General features: G+C 46.5%; 2 protein-coding genes across 2 annotated transcripts in view; one reads left to right on the top strand and one right to left on the bottom strand.

The window, feature by feature from the left end:
• The window catches only part of LOC148502487 (uncharacterized), a 141,644-nt gene that overhangs the window by 16,977 nt on the left and 105,876 nt on the right, over positions 1 to 18,791 (bottom strand). The window lies entirely within an intron of this gene.
• LOC148502489 (uncharacterized) lies at positions 561 to 18,191 on the top strand. Its single transcript, XM_088449772.1, has 6 exons — positions 561 to 574; positions 5,128 to 5,319; positions 5,848 to 5,926; positions 11,938 to 12,035; positions 12,195 to 12,546; positions 16,487 to 18,191. Exons 2-6 carry the CDS (start codon positions 5,188 to 5,190, stop codon positions 17,974 to 17,976), a joined length of 2,151 nt encoding a protein of 716 aa, XP_088305898.1. The 5' UTR covers positions 561 to 574; positions 5,128 to 5,187; the 3' UTR covers positions 17,977 to 18,191.

The raw sequence follows: 18,791 nt of genomic DNA, 5'->3' as shown, positions 1-18,791 counted from the left end.
TAAGTATAAGGGTACTCCTAGGCTGTGGAGTACCACATCTGCTCCACCTTTATCATATGTGACACTGGTGTCTGCTCCACCTGTATGTATATGTAACACTGGAATCTAACCTACCTGTATGATGTTAATGAGGTACCATAGCTTGCTCTACCGGTATAATAATAGTTAATACCATTACCTGCTGCCAGACACAACAATGGCCGCTATATGCCTCTTCCTACTCTACTCTTCCCTAGTGGGACTGTCCCCCGGACGTTGCTCCTCTGATATATTTCTAGCTATGGCAACTAACTGCCCCGCCCTCCGCTCAATCCCCTCAGTGCGGTGATTGGCAGAAGCAAGTAGCCAATCAGGCGGCACACAGTAGGAAGAACGTCCTGTAACTAAGAAGCCACCTGCACCTGCCGCTCACAGCTTCATCACTAGAGTAACAAAAGTATAGTGTAATGATGTCCTCATGTACGGTGACCGGCGGCCATATTCTTATAGTCTACTAGTCACAGAGCAGAGGGGGCGGGGCCACAGGGGATCTAGCTGCCATTTTGTCATAGACATTCCTGACAACCGGAGCCAGGTAACGTGTCCTGTATATATTATATTATTATTATATAGGGGAGAGGGGACTGTACAGTGATATATGAGGGGGAATAACACAGCTCCCAGCACACACTGATATGTGGTATTATTATTATATAGGGGGAGAGGGGACCGTACAGTGATATATGAGGGGGAATAACACAGCTCCCAGCACACACTGATATGTGGTATTATTATTATATAGGGGGAGAGGGGACTGTACAGTGATATATGAGGGGGAATAACACAGCTCCCAGCACACACTGATATGTGGTATTATTATTATATAGGGGGAGAGGGGACTGTACAGTGATATATGAGGGGGGATAACACAGCTCCCAGCACACACTGATATGTGGTATTATTATTATATAGGGGGAGAGGACTGTACATTGATATATGAGGGGGGATAACACAGCTCCCAGCACACACTGGTATGTGGTATTATTAAATACGGGGAAAGGGGACTGTACAGTGATATATGAGGGGGGATAACACAGCTCCCAGCACACACTGATATGTGGTATTATTATTATATAGGGGAGAGGGGACTGTACAGTGATATATGAGGGGGAATAACAGAGCTCCCAGCACACACTGATATGTGGTGTTATTATTATATAGGGGGAGAGGACTGTACATTGATATATGAGGGGGGATAACACAGCTCCCAGCACACACTGGTATGTGGTATTATTAAATACGGGGAAAGGGGACTGTACAGTGATATATGAGGGGGGATAACACAGCTCCCAGCACACACTGATATGTGGTATTATTATTATATAGGGGAGAGGGGACTGTACAGTGATATATGAGGGGGAATAACAGAGCTCCCAGCACACACTATGTGGTGTTATTATTATATAGGGGGAGAGGACTGTACATTGATATATGAGGGGGGATAACACAGCTCCCAGCACACACTGGTATGTGGTATTATTAAATACGGGGAAAGGGGACTGTACAGTGATATATGAGGGGGGATAACACAGCTCCCAGCACACACTGATATGTGGTATTATTATTATATAGGGGAGAGGGGACTGTACAGTGATATATGAGGGGGAATAACAGAGCTCCCAGCACACACTGATATGTGGTGTTATTATTATATAGGGGGAGAGGACTGTACAGTGATATATGAGGGGGAATGACACAGCTCCCAGCACACACTGGTATGGGTATTATTCTATAGGGGAGAAGGGACTGTACAGTACACATCAATTATGCCATTTTCCTCCACTTTGCAATTTATCACTCCAAAAATAACATGTCATTATTGGGCAAGTTACACTATTTAAAAAATTCATATTGCCAAATAAGTCCTTAAGGAGGGTGTTCCATTGTTTCTTAACTAAGTCCTGACATTTTTACCTTTATATAGGTATTTTCCACAACTTTTTAACTGCTTAGGAGGTGATAGCTAATTCGCAAAAAATGTTATGTAGAATTCGCACCTGTGAAAAGCGCATTTAATAGGATTGCGCAAAAAGTATTTGTTAGCACCATAAGCCATTTTTCATGAAAAAGAAGCATATCGGGTCTAATTGAATTCTCCTCTTAATGTGATTGTGGACATGAAAATCTAAAATTTTCTGGAATGATATAACAAAAGGCAATAATAATAATTCTCTTTAATTCATCCCTTTGTAACAAAATGAAAGTTGAGCAATTTGAATAAAAGAGGTGTCTGGGAGGAACAAGGCGCCTGGGGCCTTGCCGTTTTATATTTCTGGATCTGAAATGCAGAGAATTGTTAGCTGGCTAATTCTAGCCCCCAGCCGCCATTTGTGGTGGTTCTTCAGCAACAAAGGATTGTGTGACTGCGTCTGAGGTACCTTATGTAGCTGGATCTGAGAAACACTGACCAGATCTCCATAGCTCGGGGAGGAGGGCTTACTGGTGACATGGTGTTTCCTACCTGAGTATGTGACTTGTACTCTGATATTTATTGTATATAATATTGATATTCCTATATAATTCAGCTGTAAGGAACCAGAGAGTCCATACTAAACTTCCCGTGAGAGTCCTGTATAAATCATTGAGGATGGACAAGGACAAGAGTCACATGACTGAGAGAATAATAGATCTCACACTGGAGATCATCTACCTGCTGACTGGGGAGGTGAGGTGGTCTAGGAAAGTCACAGTGACCTCACTTATATCTATAGTAATAATACAGGGACATGACTGGGGAGGTGAGGGGATCTGGGAGTGCCACAGTGACATCACTTATATCTATAGTAATAATACAGGGACATGACTGGGGAGGTGAGGGGATCTGGGTGTGTCACAGTGACATCACTTATATCTATAGTAATAATACAGGGACATGACTGGGGATGTGAGAGGATCTGGGGGTGTCACAGTGACATCACTTATATCTATAGTAATAATACAGGGACATGACTGGGGAGGAAAGAGGACCTGGGAGTGTCACAGTGACATCACTTTTACCTATATTAATAATACAGGGACATGACTGGGGAGGTAAGGGGATCTGGGGGTGTTACAGTGACATCACTTTTACCTATATTAATACTACAGGGACATGACTTGAGAGTTGAGGGGATCTGTGAGTGTCACAGTGACATCACTTATATCAATAGTAATAATACAGGGACATGACTGGGGAGATGGGATCTGGGAGTGTCAGTGACATCACTTATATCTATAGTAATAATACAGGTACATGACTGGGGAGGTGAGAGAGTCTGGGAGTGTCACAGTGACATCACTTATATCTATAGTAATAATACAGGGACATGACTGGGGAGGTGAGGGGATCTGGGAGTGTCACAGTGACATCACTTATATCTATAGTAATAATACAGGGACATGACTGGGGAGGTGAGAGAGTCTGGGATTGTCACAGTGACATCACTTATATCTATAGTAATAATACAGGGACATGACTGGGGAGGTGAGGGGATGTGGGAGTGTCACAGTGACATCACTTATATCTATAGTAATAATACAGGGACATGACTGGGGAGGTGAGGGGATCTGGGAGTGTCACAGTGACATCACTTATATCTATAGTAATAATACAGGGACATGACTGGGGAGGTGAGAGAGTCTGGGAGTGTCACAGTGACATCGCTTATATCTATAGTAATAATACAGGGACATGACTGGGGAGGTGAGAGAGTCTGGGAGTGTCACTGTGACATCATTTATATCTATAGTTGTAAGACAGGGACATGACTGCGGAGTTGAAGGGATCTTGGAGTGTCACAGTGATGTCACATCCATTGTCACAGTGATGTCACATCTATAGTAATAATACAGAGAGATATAGTATCAGTGCCTCAGTACTCACAGGAGCTGGGATATATCACATTGCTCACGGCATCTTGTTTTGTTTCTTTTCTATCACTGAAATCAAGATGGCAGGAGATGTGCTATATTCTGTCCACTTTCCTATATATAGTATACAGTTACAGAATAAAAGGAGTATTCAATATGAAACGTTAACTTCACTGTCGAAGTTAACGTTTCATATCGGAGTTTTTCCCTGCATTAAAGTATCAGGCGCGCTCCCGCCTATCCCCGTATTCAATATAAAATTAACGAAAGCGGGAGCCTCCGAAGTTGGATTTGCGTAAAGTTACGAATTTTTCCTTAAAATAATTGTAAGATCCCCCTAAAGTTGTAAAAACATGGGGGATCACTATGGGTACCCCCGTTTTAGCCTTTAAATGAAAGTCGGGGATTTAAATAGCCGCAGCAGGTTTTTTTTTCCCGGCATTGAAGAAGTGATGCAGAAGAGCACTTAGGTTATTTTTTTTCGTTTTTTTAAGTGGTCCCATCAAATTTGGGGTACATGAAAATGGGTACTAGCATATTTTGATGTCCCTAAAGTTAGTTTTTAAAAATTCTGCAATTGTGCACCTGCCGCTAATAATCTATTCTAGAATACACCTGCCGCTAATAATCTATTCTAGAATACACGTGCCACTAATAGCCTATTCTAGAATACACGTGCCACTAATAGCCTATTCTAGAAAACATCTGCCGCTAATAATCTATTCTAGAATACACCTGCCGCATACTTACAGAATAGCCCTGAACCTATTTCCCTATTGTTAAACAATTTTTTCCCATTTTTTTTTTTTCACCCCAATTTTTAAACTCATTTTTTGGGGTGTCCCTATTTTTATTTTAAACTTTTTTTGACACAGTTCTTTTTTAAATGTCATTCCCAGGGGTGCAGGCTATTTTTTTTAAGCCTGCACCCCTAAACCCCAATTCTGCACTTTTTTCGACACCTATTCAATGGTGAAAAGTTATCGCCGTTTTTTATCAAAGACTTTTAAAAACTGCGATAAGTCTTTGAAATTGAATACGGTGTAAAAGTAAAACCTGCGATAATGACATCATACCTCCGATATTAACGCAAAAACGATGTTTTCGCTCCCATATTGAATACCCCTGTAAATGTTTTATTTGTAAGACTGACCTTTCTTGCATATTGTGCACTGATGACAATAAACTGCTACATGAGTATAATTTTACCCTTTTATTGATATCTCTCCCAATACACAGGATTACACAGTAGTGAAGAAGACATCCGGTGAGTGTGAGACTCCCAGCAGCCGTCCCCATATGTCAGGAGGACTGAGCAGGACCCAGAGCCACATCACGGTGCCTCCACCTCACTCACTGATACATGAGAGACACAATGACCAGAAGATCCTGGAACTCACCAACAAGATCATTCAGCTGCTGACTGGAGAGGTGACTGCTGGGAATGGGACACTATACAGTAACACCAGGGGATGTGTCTGGGTGATGACTGGAGAGGTGACTGCTGGGAATGGGACATTATACAGTAACACCAGGGGAAGTGTCTGGGTGATGACTGGAGAGGTGACTGCTGGGAATGGGACATTATACAGTAACACCAGGGAATGTGTCTGGGTGATGACTGGGGAGGTGACTGCTGGGAATGGGACATTATACAGTAACACCAGGGGATGTGTCTGGGTGATGACTGGAGAGGTGACTGCTGGGAATGGGACATTATACAGTAACACCAGGGGATGTGTCTGGGTGATTACTGGAGAGGTAACTGCTGGGAATGGGACATTATACAGTAACACCAGGGGATGTGTCTGGGTGATGACTGGAGAGGTGACTGCTGGGAATACGGTGACTGCTGGGAATACGGTAACACCAGGGGATGTGTCTGGGTGATGACTGTACCATTGTGTGTGTCAGGTTCCTATAAGTTGTCAGGATGTCACTGTCTATGTCTCCGTGCAGGAGGGGGAGCATATAGAGGAACACAGGGGTCTGTACAAGGATGTAATGATGGAGAATCACCGGCCTCTCGCATCACTGGGTAAGAGGAGACCGTCATTTATTTTCTACTTCAGGGTCCATAGGGTATCCAAAGGATACCTTGGGGTATAGGTGATGACGTCAGGCATCCGGCACCATAGAGTTAAGTTTTCAGTCCTCCCAGGATGCACTAGGGTCCCCCTCCTATACCCCGCCCAAGAGCCAAGGCATCTCAGTTTAGTTTGGTGCCCGGCCGGAGTCGGGTGCACCTGTTGGAGTGGGGGCTAAGAAGAGTCCCTGAAGTTTTCTTCAAGCAGCTGTGGCTGCACATCTGGAAGTACAGCATGGACAGTCAGTCCTGACGTCCATGCTGTCTTCCCTACACCCCCGCCGGTACCAGAACGCCGATACCGATCCGGGGATGCTGGTAAGCATCTGGGGTCACAGCTAGCGGTGACCCCAGATGTTCAGCACCATGGCCGGAATCAAGGGGGACCCCAAGGTAAGCAGCGGGGTCCCGCGGTGGCTCCCTGGGGACTGGCTGCAGCGTGGAGCCAGGTATATAACCTGCGCTTCCACTACCCCCTGGGACAGCAGACCGCAGCAGAGCGGTAGCGCTGCGGCGTCCCGGGGGTTAAATGCATGCCAGGGGAGCGCGCCTTCCCTGTCTCACAGCCGGCGCCTCCTCCGCTGCACACAGCCCTCTCTGCACACGCCGACTGGCCCTGTGGCAGCGCTCCTCCCCCAGGCCAGCCTCCTCTAAGCTCCTCGGCGGCCATCTTCACAACCGCATGGTGAACGCTGCTGGAAGCCTGGAATCAGAGGCATCGTGGTCTGGGTCCCCCCGCATACCTCTCCTCCGATTTGGTACAGGTCTGTGTATGCAGCGCTATTGTCCTACCAGACTCTGTGTCTAGGTAGTTGAGAATAAGAGCTGATAGTGCAGGAATTGATTTTTCTTTGCATTGTATGTGACTGTGCTAGCGCTGCTGCCTGTACTTTTCTTCTATTACTGTCAGCCTTATTACTGTCCCTGTCTTTCTGCTAAAGCCCTTGTGGTGCGGTGCTGCAGGGTGGTCTCTCACTATACGAACAGGTATTGTTGAGAGGGGTCACATATTTACCATTATGTCTGAGAGTGATTTCCCTGTACAGCTTCGGTGTGCTACGTGCAAGGCACCTATAGCGGAGGGGGAGGGTAGCGCGGAAGGTCTATGCCGTCCGTGTTATTTATTGGCGCGACCTATTACGGTCACAGCACCGGTACAGGAGCCGCCCTGGGCTTGTTTCGCCAAGGCGCTTACAACCCTCGTGGGCCAGTTAGCTCCGCAGCCTCCATTCACTCAGATGGGATTGTCCCAGCAGTCAGTGGTGTCGTCACCCATGCAGGGTTTCCCGAGACAATTAATGGTACCCCACGGTCTCCTTATTTCCCCTCCTCAGGTCTCTCATGAGCCTGCGTGGGTTAATTCGTTAACAAGCTCTGTACAGCAGTTGTCAGACGTGTTGCAGGGGGAGTCTGTGATGCGGCCCCATAAGCGGCCGGTGGCGTCTCAGTCCGCTCCTTATGAGGATGACGATGGGACGTCCGATGATGGGGAGATTCTGGATCTTTCTGACCAGGAACCTCCCCGTCCTAAAGAGTCGGACGCTAAGTCTAAGGTGTATATACCTGGCCTTATTCGTGCAGTCCGGACTGCTTTAGTTATTGAGGATGAGGAACCTCCGGTATCTAAGTCCAAATACGCCTTTTTCAAGGAGGTTAAAGGAGATGCCACAGTGTTTCCTCTTTCGGGACAATTAGTTGACCACCTAGAGGAAGCGTGGAAACAGCCAGGCAAACGATATCAGCCTCAAATGCGTTTAGCAGTGGCATATCCGTTTGCGGACAATTATTTTGCTAAGTGGGAATCACCTCCACAGGTGGATTCTCATGTGACACGCCTTGTCCGTAGTGCCATGTTACCCATGCCATCCATGTCCTCCCTTAAGGATGCTACGGACCGCAAGGTAGAGATCTGCCTGAAGTCCGTCTATTCCCTTGCAGGGGGGGCAGCACGGCCAGCTATGGCCATTTGCTGGGTCGCCAGAGCTATGGAGCGCTGGGCTGATAAGTTGGAGGCGTCCTTCGATCCCGACTGTTCGGCTGAGCAGGCAGAGTTGATAGGCAATCTCCGGGATTCGGCCACTTATATCAACGAAGCGGTCTTAGATATTAGTACCCTGGCGTCTCGAATTTCTTCGGCAGCGGTGGCTGCTCGTCGCACTTTGTGGTTGCGATCCTGGAAGGCGGATGCTGATTCCAAAAAGGGTTTGGAGGCATTGCCTTTTAACGGAGAGGTTCTCTTTGGTCCGGACCTGGACAAGATTATAGCCACGCTGGCGGCAGCTAAATCAGCATGTCTCCAGTCGGCTGCTGTTCCTTCTGGTTCAGGTACATCGTCCTTTCGGCCTTACAGGGCCCAGGGTAGGCCCTATAAGGCCAGTCTTTTCCCCGTCAGGCTGGCCCCAAAAAATCGTCCAAGCCCCGGAAGCAGGCCTGGAGTACCAGACGTCCGGCCCCTAAGCCAGATGACAAGCCTGCGGCCTGACGGTCCGGGCCTCCCTTTGGGGGATCCCAAAGTGGGAGGCCGTCTGCTGCAGTTCGCCCTGTGTTGGTCGGTCACCACGACAGACACTTGGGTTCTCGAGGTGGTCTCACACGGGTATGCCCTCTCCTTCCGGCACAGACCCCCTGCTCGATTCTTCACCACAGGTCTACCATCAGACCGGAACAAAGCCACGGAGCTGCGGAAGGTTTTGCACGCTATGCTCCAGGCTGGAGTTATAGTGCCTATTATCCCAGAGGGGCCAGGGTTTCTATTCCAATCTCTTTTTGGTGCAGAAACCCAATGGGTCATTTTGTCCGATTCTCAACCCCAAAGCTCTCAACAAATCTTTGCGGGTACCGAAGTTTCGGATGGAGACCCTACGGTCCATCATTCTGGCGCTGGAACCTGGGGACTACATGGTGTCATTGGACATACAGGACGCTTACCTGCATGTCCCTATTCTTTTGCGCCATCAGCAGTTCCTCAGGTTTGCAATCCGCAGCGACCACTTCCAGTTCCGGGCGTTATCTTTTGGCCTGGCGACAGCACCACGTGTTTTCACCAAGGTGATGGCGGTCATGGCAGCTTCCCTGCGGCTGCAGGGGGTCCGCATGTTGCCGTACTTGGACGACCTTCTCTTAGTGGCAGGATCTCCGGAGCTCCTTCTCCGACACTTGGACCTGACCATTACACTACTGCAACGACACGGCTGGTTGATAAACTGGCAGAAGTCCACCCTGATCCCGTCTCAGCGGATTCTGCACCTTGGAGCCTTATTGGACTCGGGACAGCAAAGGATCTTTGTGACGGGGGAAAAGATCGCTGCCTTACAGTCGAGGGTACGCATTTGTCTGCAGAGCCGCCGGGTGTCTCTGCACTCGGCGATGAGGTTACTGGGCTCCATGGTGTTGGTATTCGACATGGTGGAATATGCCCAGTTTCACTCAAGACCTCTGCAGCACCTGATCCTGTCCAAATGGAATGGACTGCCTCAGTCTCTGAAATTCCAGTCGATAGTGCTCACTCCGGAGGTTCGCCTGTCCCTTGCCTGGTGGTTGCAGACGACCCATCTCAACAGGGGTCGTCCGTTCTGGGTGGCGAATTGGGTCCTATTGACAACGGACGCCAGTCTTCGGGGCTGGGGAGCAGTTTCGGGTCCACAGTTGTTCCAGGGCAGGTGGACTCCGGCGGAAGCGGATCTTCCAATAACCATCTTGGAACTCCGAGCGGTTTTCAATGCTCTCCAGCAGGCACATCGGGTTCTCCAGGGTCGCCCAGTGCTGGTCCAGTCGGACAACGCTACCACCGTGGCCTACATAAACCGGCAAGGAGGAACCCGAAGTCGGGCGGCTCTCGTAGAGGTGTCTATCCTGGTATGGGGGGAGCGCAATCTTCCGGCCATATCAGCGGTCTTCATCCCGGGAGTGCTAAACTGGGAGGCCGACTTTCTCAGTCGCCAGGACGTTCATCCGGGGGAGTGGTCCCTGCACCCGGACGTTTTTCAACTGCTGGTGGACAGGTGGGGTCTTCCGGAGATCGACCTCATGGCGTCCCGGCACAACAACAAGTTGCCGGTGTACGGGTCTCGCACAAGAGACGAAGGGGCGTCTCTGGTGGATGCTCTGTCCGTCCGGTGGACGTTCCGGTTTGCTTATCTCTTTCCTCCGGTTTCCCTTCTTCCACGGGTAATCCGGAAATTCAAACAGGAAGGAGGGACGCTTCTGTTGATAGCTCCCGCATGGCCCAGACGGCACTGGTTCTCAGATCTTCAGGGTCTGTCCGTGGACAGTCCTCTGCGGTTGCTGCTACGTCCGGACCTTCTGTCACAGGGTCCTTGTCGTCACCCGGACCTGACTCTGCTGTCTTTGACGGCGTGGCTGTTGAGACGGCCATGTTTAGGTCCAGGGGGTTTTCCAGCTCTGTAGTGCGGACCATGCTAAGAGCTCGGAAACCGTCTTCCGCGAGAATATACCATCGCGTGTGGCATACGTTCTTCCAGTGGTGTCGACCGAGAGGTTATGCACAACGGGAGTTTCGTCTGTCTCGGGTACTCGCTTTCCTACAGGCGGGACTGGACCATGGGCTTCGCCTTGCTTCTTTGAAGGTGCAGGTTTCTGCCCTGTCTGTCTGGTTTCACCGTAGGATTGCTGCAATCCCAGATGTACGCACCTTTATGCAGGGCGTTCTGCGTATTCAGCCGCCTTTTGTTCCACCTGTGGCGCCTTGGGACTTGATTGTGGTCCTGAGGGCTCTCCAAGGACCGCCGTTTGAACCACTGGGCTCAGTGGATCTTAAATGGCTAACAGCTAAGACTGTTTTCCTTCTGGCCATAGCTTCGGCCAGACGTGTTTCTGATTTAGGGGCTCTCTCTTGTAGACCCCCTTTCTTGATTTTTCATGGGAACAGGGCAGTGCTGCGCAATCGTCCTGAATTTCTTCCCAAAGTTGTTTCCCAGTTTCATATTAACGAGGAAATAGTTGTTCCGGCCTTTAACTCACCTGGCCTTTCAGTGGGTGAGGCCACTTTGGATGTTGTGCGGGCCTTAAGGACTTATGTTGACCGCACTTCTTCGTTTAGGAAGTCGGACGACTTGTTTGTCCTCTATGGCTTCCGTAAAAAGGGTTGGCCTGCTTCAAAGCAAACTTTGGCAGCCTGGAGCCGTATGGCTATTTCTGAAGCTTATCTTCATGTAGGCCTGCCGGTTCCTCCTTCTGTGAAGGCTCATTCCACTAGGTCTGTGGGTCCTTCGTGGGCAGCTCGACGTGGTGCCTCTGCAGTCCAGATCTGCAAGGCTGCTACGTGGTCCTCTGTCCATACCTTCGTGAGGTATTACAGGTTTGACACCTTCGCCTCTCAGGATGCTTCCTTCGGGCGGCGGATTCTCCTTTCAGCACAGGAGCGTCCCCACCCTTAAAGGATACTGCTTTGGGACATCCCCAAGGTATCCTGTGGATACCCTATGGACTCTGAAGTAGAAAATATGAGATATGGTAAGAACTTACCCTTGTTATCTCTATTTCTACGAAGTCCATAGGGTTCCACAGGACTCCCGCCCTGTCGCACCTGTGCTGCAGATGGGCTTTGCTCTGATCACCGGTTTTTCCGTCTCCCTTTAGTGAGAATGTGATTCTTGTGTGTATCCAGATCTTTGTTCTCTCTCTTCCTTCTCCTCCTCCGGCCTATGGCTTGGTAACTAACTGAGATGCCTTGGCTCGGGGGTGGGGTATAGGAGGGGGACCCTAGTGCATCCTGGGAGGACTGAAAACTTAACTCTATGGTGCCCGATGCCTGACGTCATCACCTATACCCCAAGGTATCCTGTGGAACCCTATGGACTTCGTAGAAATAGAGATAACAAGGGTAAGTTCTTACCATATCTCATATTATACAGGGGAGAGCAGGTATGGGGGCCCCCTATATATACACATCACCTGATAATCACATATATACAATGTACTCAGTCACTGTGTGTCTCCTACAGATGGATCCAGTAACAGAAATACCCCAGAGAGATGTCCCCGTCCTCTTTATTCACAGGAGTGTACAGATCAGAATCACAGGACCCCACAGGGGCATCAGGTAGGTGGGATTTAGGGTCTTCTCGCCAATATACCAAAGTGACTGTCACTATATGGTCTGTATAGAAACTGTGTGTATTATTAACTAGAATTCTTTTACTTAATGTGAATTAATTAAATCTGACATTTTTTAACTGTTTTCTTGTTTTGTGGGTAACAGGGTGAAAGTCTGGCTAATATAAAGGTAGAAGATATAGAGGGAGAAGAAGAGACATCTGTGACTGATATAAAGGCAGAAGATATAGAGGGAGAAGAAGAGACGTATGTGACTGATATGAAGGCAGAAGATATAGAGGGAGTAGAAGAGACGTATGTGACTGATATAAAGGCAGAAAATATAGAGGGAGAAGAAGAGACATATGTGACTGATTTAAAGGCAGAAGATACAGAGGGAGGAGAAGAGAAGTATGTGACTGATATGAAGGCAGAATATATAGAGGGAGAAGAAGAGACGTTTATATGGGGTGATCAGCAGTGTAAGGATGAGGAAATCCCTACAGATAATAGCACAGGTGAGGAAAAACACTTATTACAGAAAACTGTCACATATTTTCCTTGCTCAATCACTACAACAATTTCTTATCCTACACCCTCCTCTGTCAGTACAAACTATTAAGGAATATGTATCTGCCCAGTTGCGGAGTCAAAAGCAATCAGCCCCTTTTATGCTCCTGCTCTCCCCCCTCACATCATGTCACTGTGTGTTACCAGCCCAGAGATCTGACCAGTCTCCTCCCCACACTCTCTGGTGTATCTTATATATCAGGAACCATCAGCCCCTATTATACTCCTGCTCTCCTCCACACATCATGTCACTGTTACCAGCCCAGAGATATGACCAGTCTCCTCCCCACACTATCTTGTGTATCTCATACATCAGGAGCCATCAGCCCCTATTATACTCCTGCTCTCCTCCTCACATCATGTCACTGTGTGTTACCAGCCCAGAGATCTGACCAGTCTCCTCCCCACACTCTCTGGTGTATCTCATACATCAGGAGCCATCAGCCCCTATTATATTCCTGCTCTCCCCCTCACATCATGTCACTGTGTGTTACCAGCCCAGAGATCTGACCAGTCTCCTCCCCACACTCTCTGGTGTATCTCATACATCAGGAGCCATCAGCCCCTATTATACTCCTGTTCTCCCCCTCACATCATGTCACTGTGTGTTACCAGCCCAGAGATCTGACCAGTCTCCTCCCCACACTCTCTGGTGTATCTCATACATCAGGAGCCATCAGCCCCTATATACTCCTGTTATCTATCATTTACACATTTTAGAAGTCAACACTTTATTGTGTGTTATGGTAGTAATACAATACAGTACATCCCACTAAGTGGTACCTAAAGCAGTCGCCATGTTGATCACCAGTCCCTTTGATCAGATGTTACCCACACAGTGTACCTTGGACAGGGCAGCAGCCCACACCTCAAGTGCTGACGGATATCAGTCACTGCAATCACCTCCTGTATGTCCATCCAGTGAAACAGCTATCAGGTGCAATGTTCTGCAGAATTATGAGGGGATCCCTAGTCCAGCAGCCTAAAACCGCCAAGGCCGGGACTTCTTCCCACTGTACCATCCTGTAATACTGTCCTGCTGGAATGAGACAAAGCTCCGCTCTCCAATATCTCCTTGTAGGAGCCTAAACTCCGCACCCCAGAGGACGGTACACAGTACTGAGCCCCAACCCCCTCCTGTCCTTTCCTTGTAATACAGCTCAGGGCCCACAATGTAGGGGTACACCCCTGTGCAGGTAACTCATTAGTGTGTGTCCTGGTATTGGGTATCCCTGCAGGGGGGCTTGGTGTGATGTACACTCCCCCTGATTACTAGTTACCCCCTGTGGTGTGAGTGCCTTAGTCTCTGAGAGTTACTAGGATAGAACAATGGGACTCAGATACCTTTCATATGTCACCTGATAATGATAATGTAACATATACACAACATGACAGCCTAATTGTACACATTACTACTCTACACCCCCTTATGTGCTGTCTATACCCCTCACCCACAGTATATGCTGCACATTACTACTATACACCCCATTATGTGCTGTCTATACCCCTCACCCACAGTATAAGCTGCACATTACTACTATACACCCCTTATGTGCTGTCTATACCTTTCACCCACAGTATATGCTGTACATTACTACTATACACCCCCTTATGTGCTGTCTATACCCCTCACCCACAGTGTATGCTGAACAGTACTACTATACACCCCCTTATGTGCTGCCTATACCCCTCACCCACAGTATATGCTGCACATTACTGCTATGCACCCCCTTATGTGCTGTCTATACCCCTCACCCACTGTATATGCTGCACATTACTACCATACGCCCCTTATGTGCTGTCTATACCCCTCACCCACAGTGTATGCTGCACATTACTACTATACACCCCTTATGTGCTGTCTATACCCCTCACCCACTGTATATGCTGCACATTACTACTATACACCCTGTATGTGCTGTCTATACCCCTCACCCACAGTATATGCTGCACATTACTACTATACACCCCCTTATGTGCTGTCTATACCCCTCACCCACAGTATATGCTGCACATTACTACTATACACCCCTTATGTGCTGTCTATACCTTTCACCCACATTATTTGCTGGACAGTACTACCATACACCCCCTTACGTGCTGCTTATACCCCTTACCTACAATATATGCTGCACATTACTACTATACACCCCCTTATGTGCTGCCTATACCCCTCACCAACAGTATATGCTGCACAGTACTACTATACATCCCATTATGTGCTGTCTATACCCCTCACCTACAGTATATGCTGCATATTACTACTATACACCCCCTTATGTGCTGTATATACCCCTCACCAACAGTATATGCTGCACAGTACTACTATACACCCCCTTATGTGCTGTCTATATCCCTCACCCACAGTATATGCTGGACAGTACTACCATACACCCCCTTACGTGCTGCTTATACCCCTTACCTACAATATATGCTGCACATTACTACTATACACCCACTTATGTGCTGTCTATACCCCTCACCTACAGTATATGCTGCATATTACTACTATACACCCCCTTATGTGCTGTATATACCCCTCACCAACAGTATATGCTGCACAGTACTACTATACACCCCCTTATGTGCTGTCTATACCCCTCACCCAAAGTATATGCTGCTCATTACTACTATACACCCCTTATGTGCTGTCTATACCCCTCACCCACAGTATATGCTGCACATTACTACTATACACCCCCTTATGTGCTGTCTATACCCCTCACCCACAGTATATGCTGCACATTACTACTATACACCCCTTATGTGCTGTCTATATCCCTCACCCACAGTATATGCTGCACATTACTACTATACACCCCCTTATGTGCTGTATATACCCCTCACCAACAGTATATGCTGCACATTACTACTATACACCCCCTTATGTGCTGTCTATACCCCTCACCCACAGTATATGCTGCACATTACTACTATACACCCCCTTATGTGCTGTCTATATCCCTCACCCACAGTATATGCTGCACATTACTACTATACACCCCTTATGTGCTGTCTATATCCCTCACCCACAGTATATGCTGCACATTACTACTATACACCCCTTATGTGCTGTCTATACCCCTCACCTACAGTATATGCTGCACATTACTACTATACACCCCCTTATGTGCTGTCTATACCCCTCACCCACAGTGTATGCTGCACAGTACTACTATACACCCCCTTATGTGCTGTCTATACCCCTCACCCACAGTATATGCTGCACATTACTACTATACACCCCCTTATGTGCTGTCTATACCCCTCACCCACAGTGTATGCTGCACAGTACTACTATACACCCCTTATGTGCTGTCTATACCCCTCACCCACAGTATATGCTGCACATTACTACTATACTCCCCCTTATGTGCTGTCTATACCCCTCACCCACAGTATATGCTGCACATTACTACTATACACCCCCTTATGTGCTGTCTATACCCCTCCCCACAGTATATGCTGCACAGTACTACTATACACCCCCTTATGTGCTGTCTATACCCCTCACCCACAGTATATGCTGCACATTACTACTATACACCCCCTTATGTGCTGTCTATACCCCTCCCCACAGTATATGCTGCACATTACTACTATACATCCCCTTATGTGCTGTCTATACCCCCCACCCACAGTGTATGCTGCACAAACGTACAGTCCATGAAATACCCAATGCCAACTGACGAGGGCTATCACAGCTGTGGTTATCTTCATATTTTAAGACAAAAGTAATTTTTTGTAAATGTATCATAATTACTTGTACTCTGGATAAAGAAACAAAACCACTAAACATTGAGAACTTAAATAATAGGAAGATTTGTTCCTAGTTAAAATAAACTGGAAATAACTCTATTTCTATGCCATTTATGTTATTTCCAACAGATGGACGCACAATCAAGAATACCTCAGAGGGAGATCTTAATTCGTGTCCACATTTTAAAACAGAAGATAATGTCACACAGGGTTCTACAGGAGACATCCCCATTACTCTAAATTTGCATCCAGTACCTCACAGTGCAGATATATCATCTGGTCCCTGTAATCATAAGGAATGTTCCCCTGATACCTCTAATATTGCTACACACAGTACAGCTCACAAAGGTGATAAAAAGTGTCTCTGTTCTGATTGTGGGAAGTGTTTCACAAGGAAATCACATCTTGTTATACATCAGAGAAGTCACACAGGTGAGAACCCATTTTCATGCTCTGAGTGTGGGAAATGTTTTACACAGAAATCACTTCTTGTTACACATCAGAGAATTCACACAGGTGAGAGGCCATTTCCATGTTCTGAGTGTGAGAAATGTTTTGCACGAAAAGCACATCTTGTTATACATCAGATATGTCACACAGGTGAGAAACCATTTTCATGCTCTGAGTGCGGGAAATGTTTTACAACAAAATCAAGGCTTATTAAGCATCATAGAACTCACACAGGAGAGAAACCAATATCATGCTCTGAGTGTGAGAAATGTTTTACAGACAAATCAAATCTTATTATACATCAAAGATGTCACACAGGTGAGAAACCATTTACATGCTCTGAGTGTGGGAAATGTTTTACTGCAAAATCATGTCTTATTACACATAAGAGAACTCATACAGGAGAGAAACCAATTTCTTGCTCTGAGTGTGAGAAATGTTTTACAGCTAAATCAGATCTTGTTAAACATCAAAGATGTCACACTGGTGTTAAGCCATTTCCATGCTCTGAGTGTGGGAAATTGTTTATACAGAAATCACATCTTGTTAAACATCAGAGAAGTCACACAGGTGAGAAGCCATTTCCATGTTCTGAGTGTGAGAAATGGTTTGCACGGAAATCACATCTTGTTAAACATCAGAGAAGTCACACAGGTGAGAAGCCTTTTCCATGTTCTGAGTGTTTGAAATGTCTTAAAACAAAATCAAGTCTTATTAGACATCATAGAACTCACACAGGGGAGAAATCATTTCCATGTTCTGAGTGTGAGAAATGTTTTACAGAAAAATCAGATCTTGTTAGACATCAAAGATATCACACAGGGGAGAAACCTTTCCCATGCTCTGAGTGTAAGAAATGTTTTACAGAGAAATCACATCTTATTAGACATCAGACAACTCACACAGGGAAGAAACAATTTACATGCTCTCAGTGTGGGAAATGTTTTACACGAAAATCAAATCTTGTTACACATCAGAGAAGTCACACAGGTGATAAACCATTTCTATGTCCTGAGTGTGGGAAATGTTTTACACACAAATCAGATCTTGTTAGACATCAGAAAAGTCACAAAGGTGAGATACCAATTTCATGCTCTGAGTATGGGAAATGTTTTACAGAGAAATCAGATCTGGTTACACATCAAATAATACATAAAAACTTGAGCTGATAGACATGATACACAATACTTATACTCAATAATCCAAATGCTTCAAATCTTTAGGCTAATCTTTTGTGTTTTTTAGTACCAGCAATAGCAGAATGGACAATACACAGCACCATCAGTAGACAAAACATTGGTACATTTTCCACACAACTATATATATATATATATATAGTGCATCCGGAAAGTATTCACAACGCTTCACTTTTTCCACATTTTGTTATGTTACAGCCTTATTCCAAAATGCAATAAATTCATTTTTGTCCTCAAAATTCTACACACAATACCCCATAAAGACAACGTGTAAAAAGTTTTTTTGAGATTTTTGCAAATGTAATAAAAAAAAACACTAAGAAATCACATGTACATAAGTATTCACGGCCATGAAGCTCAAAATTGAGCTCAGGTGCATCCTGTTTCCATTGATCATCCTTGAGATGTTCCTACAGCTTAATTGGAATCCACTTGTGGTAAATTCAGTTGATTGGACATGGTTTTGAAAGGCATACACCTGTCTATTTAAGTTTCCACACTTGACAGTGCATGTCAGAGCGCAAACCAAACATGAAGTCTAAGGAATTGTCTGTAGACCTCCGAGACAGGATTGTCTTGAGGCACAAATCTGGGGAAGGGTACAGAAAAATATCTGCTGATTTTGAAGGTCCCAATGAGCACAGTGGCCTCCATCATCCGTAAATGGAAGAAGTTCGGAACCTAGAGTTGGCTGGCCGCTAAACTGAGCAATTGGGGAAGAGGGTCCCTAGTCAGGGAGATGACCAAGAACCCGATGCTCACTCTGTCAGAGCTAGAGCATTCCTCTG

The sequence above is a fragment of the Taudactylus pleione genome, unplaced genomic scaffold, assembly GCF_031769625.1.
Source record: "Taudactylus pleione unplaced genomic scaffold, aTauple2 ptg000495l, whole genome shotgun sequence".
NCBI lineage: Eukaryota > Metazoa > Chordata > Amphibia > Anura > Myobatrachidae > Taudactylus > Taudactylus pleione.
This window is presented reverse-complemented; position numbering and strand designations above follow the sequence as displayed.

Excerpts from the sequence above, each read along its gene's own strand:
- LOC148502489 (XM_088449772.1), top strand. The coding sequence starts at position 5,188 with ATGTCAGGAGGACTGAGCAGGACCCAGAGCCACATCACGGTGCCTCCA. Across the intron at positions 5,320-5,847 it reads TTCAGCTGCTGACTGGAGAG|GAGGGGGAGCATATAGAGGA; the intron begins GTGACTGCTGGG and ends GTCTCCGTGCAG. Across the intron at positions 5,927-11,937 it reads CCGGCCTCTCGCATCACTGG|ATGGATCCAGTAACAGAAAT; the intron begins GTAAGAGGAGAC and ends TGTCTCCTACAG.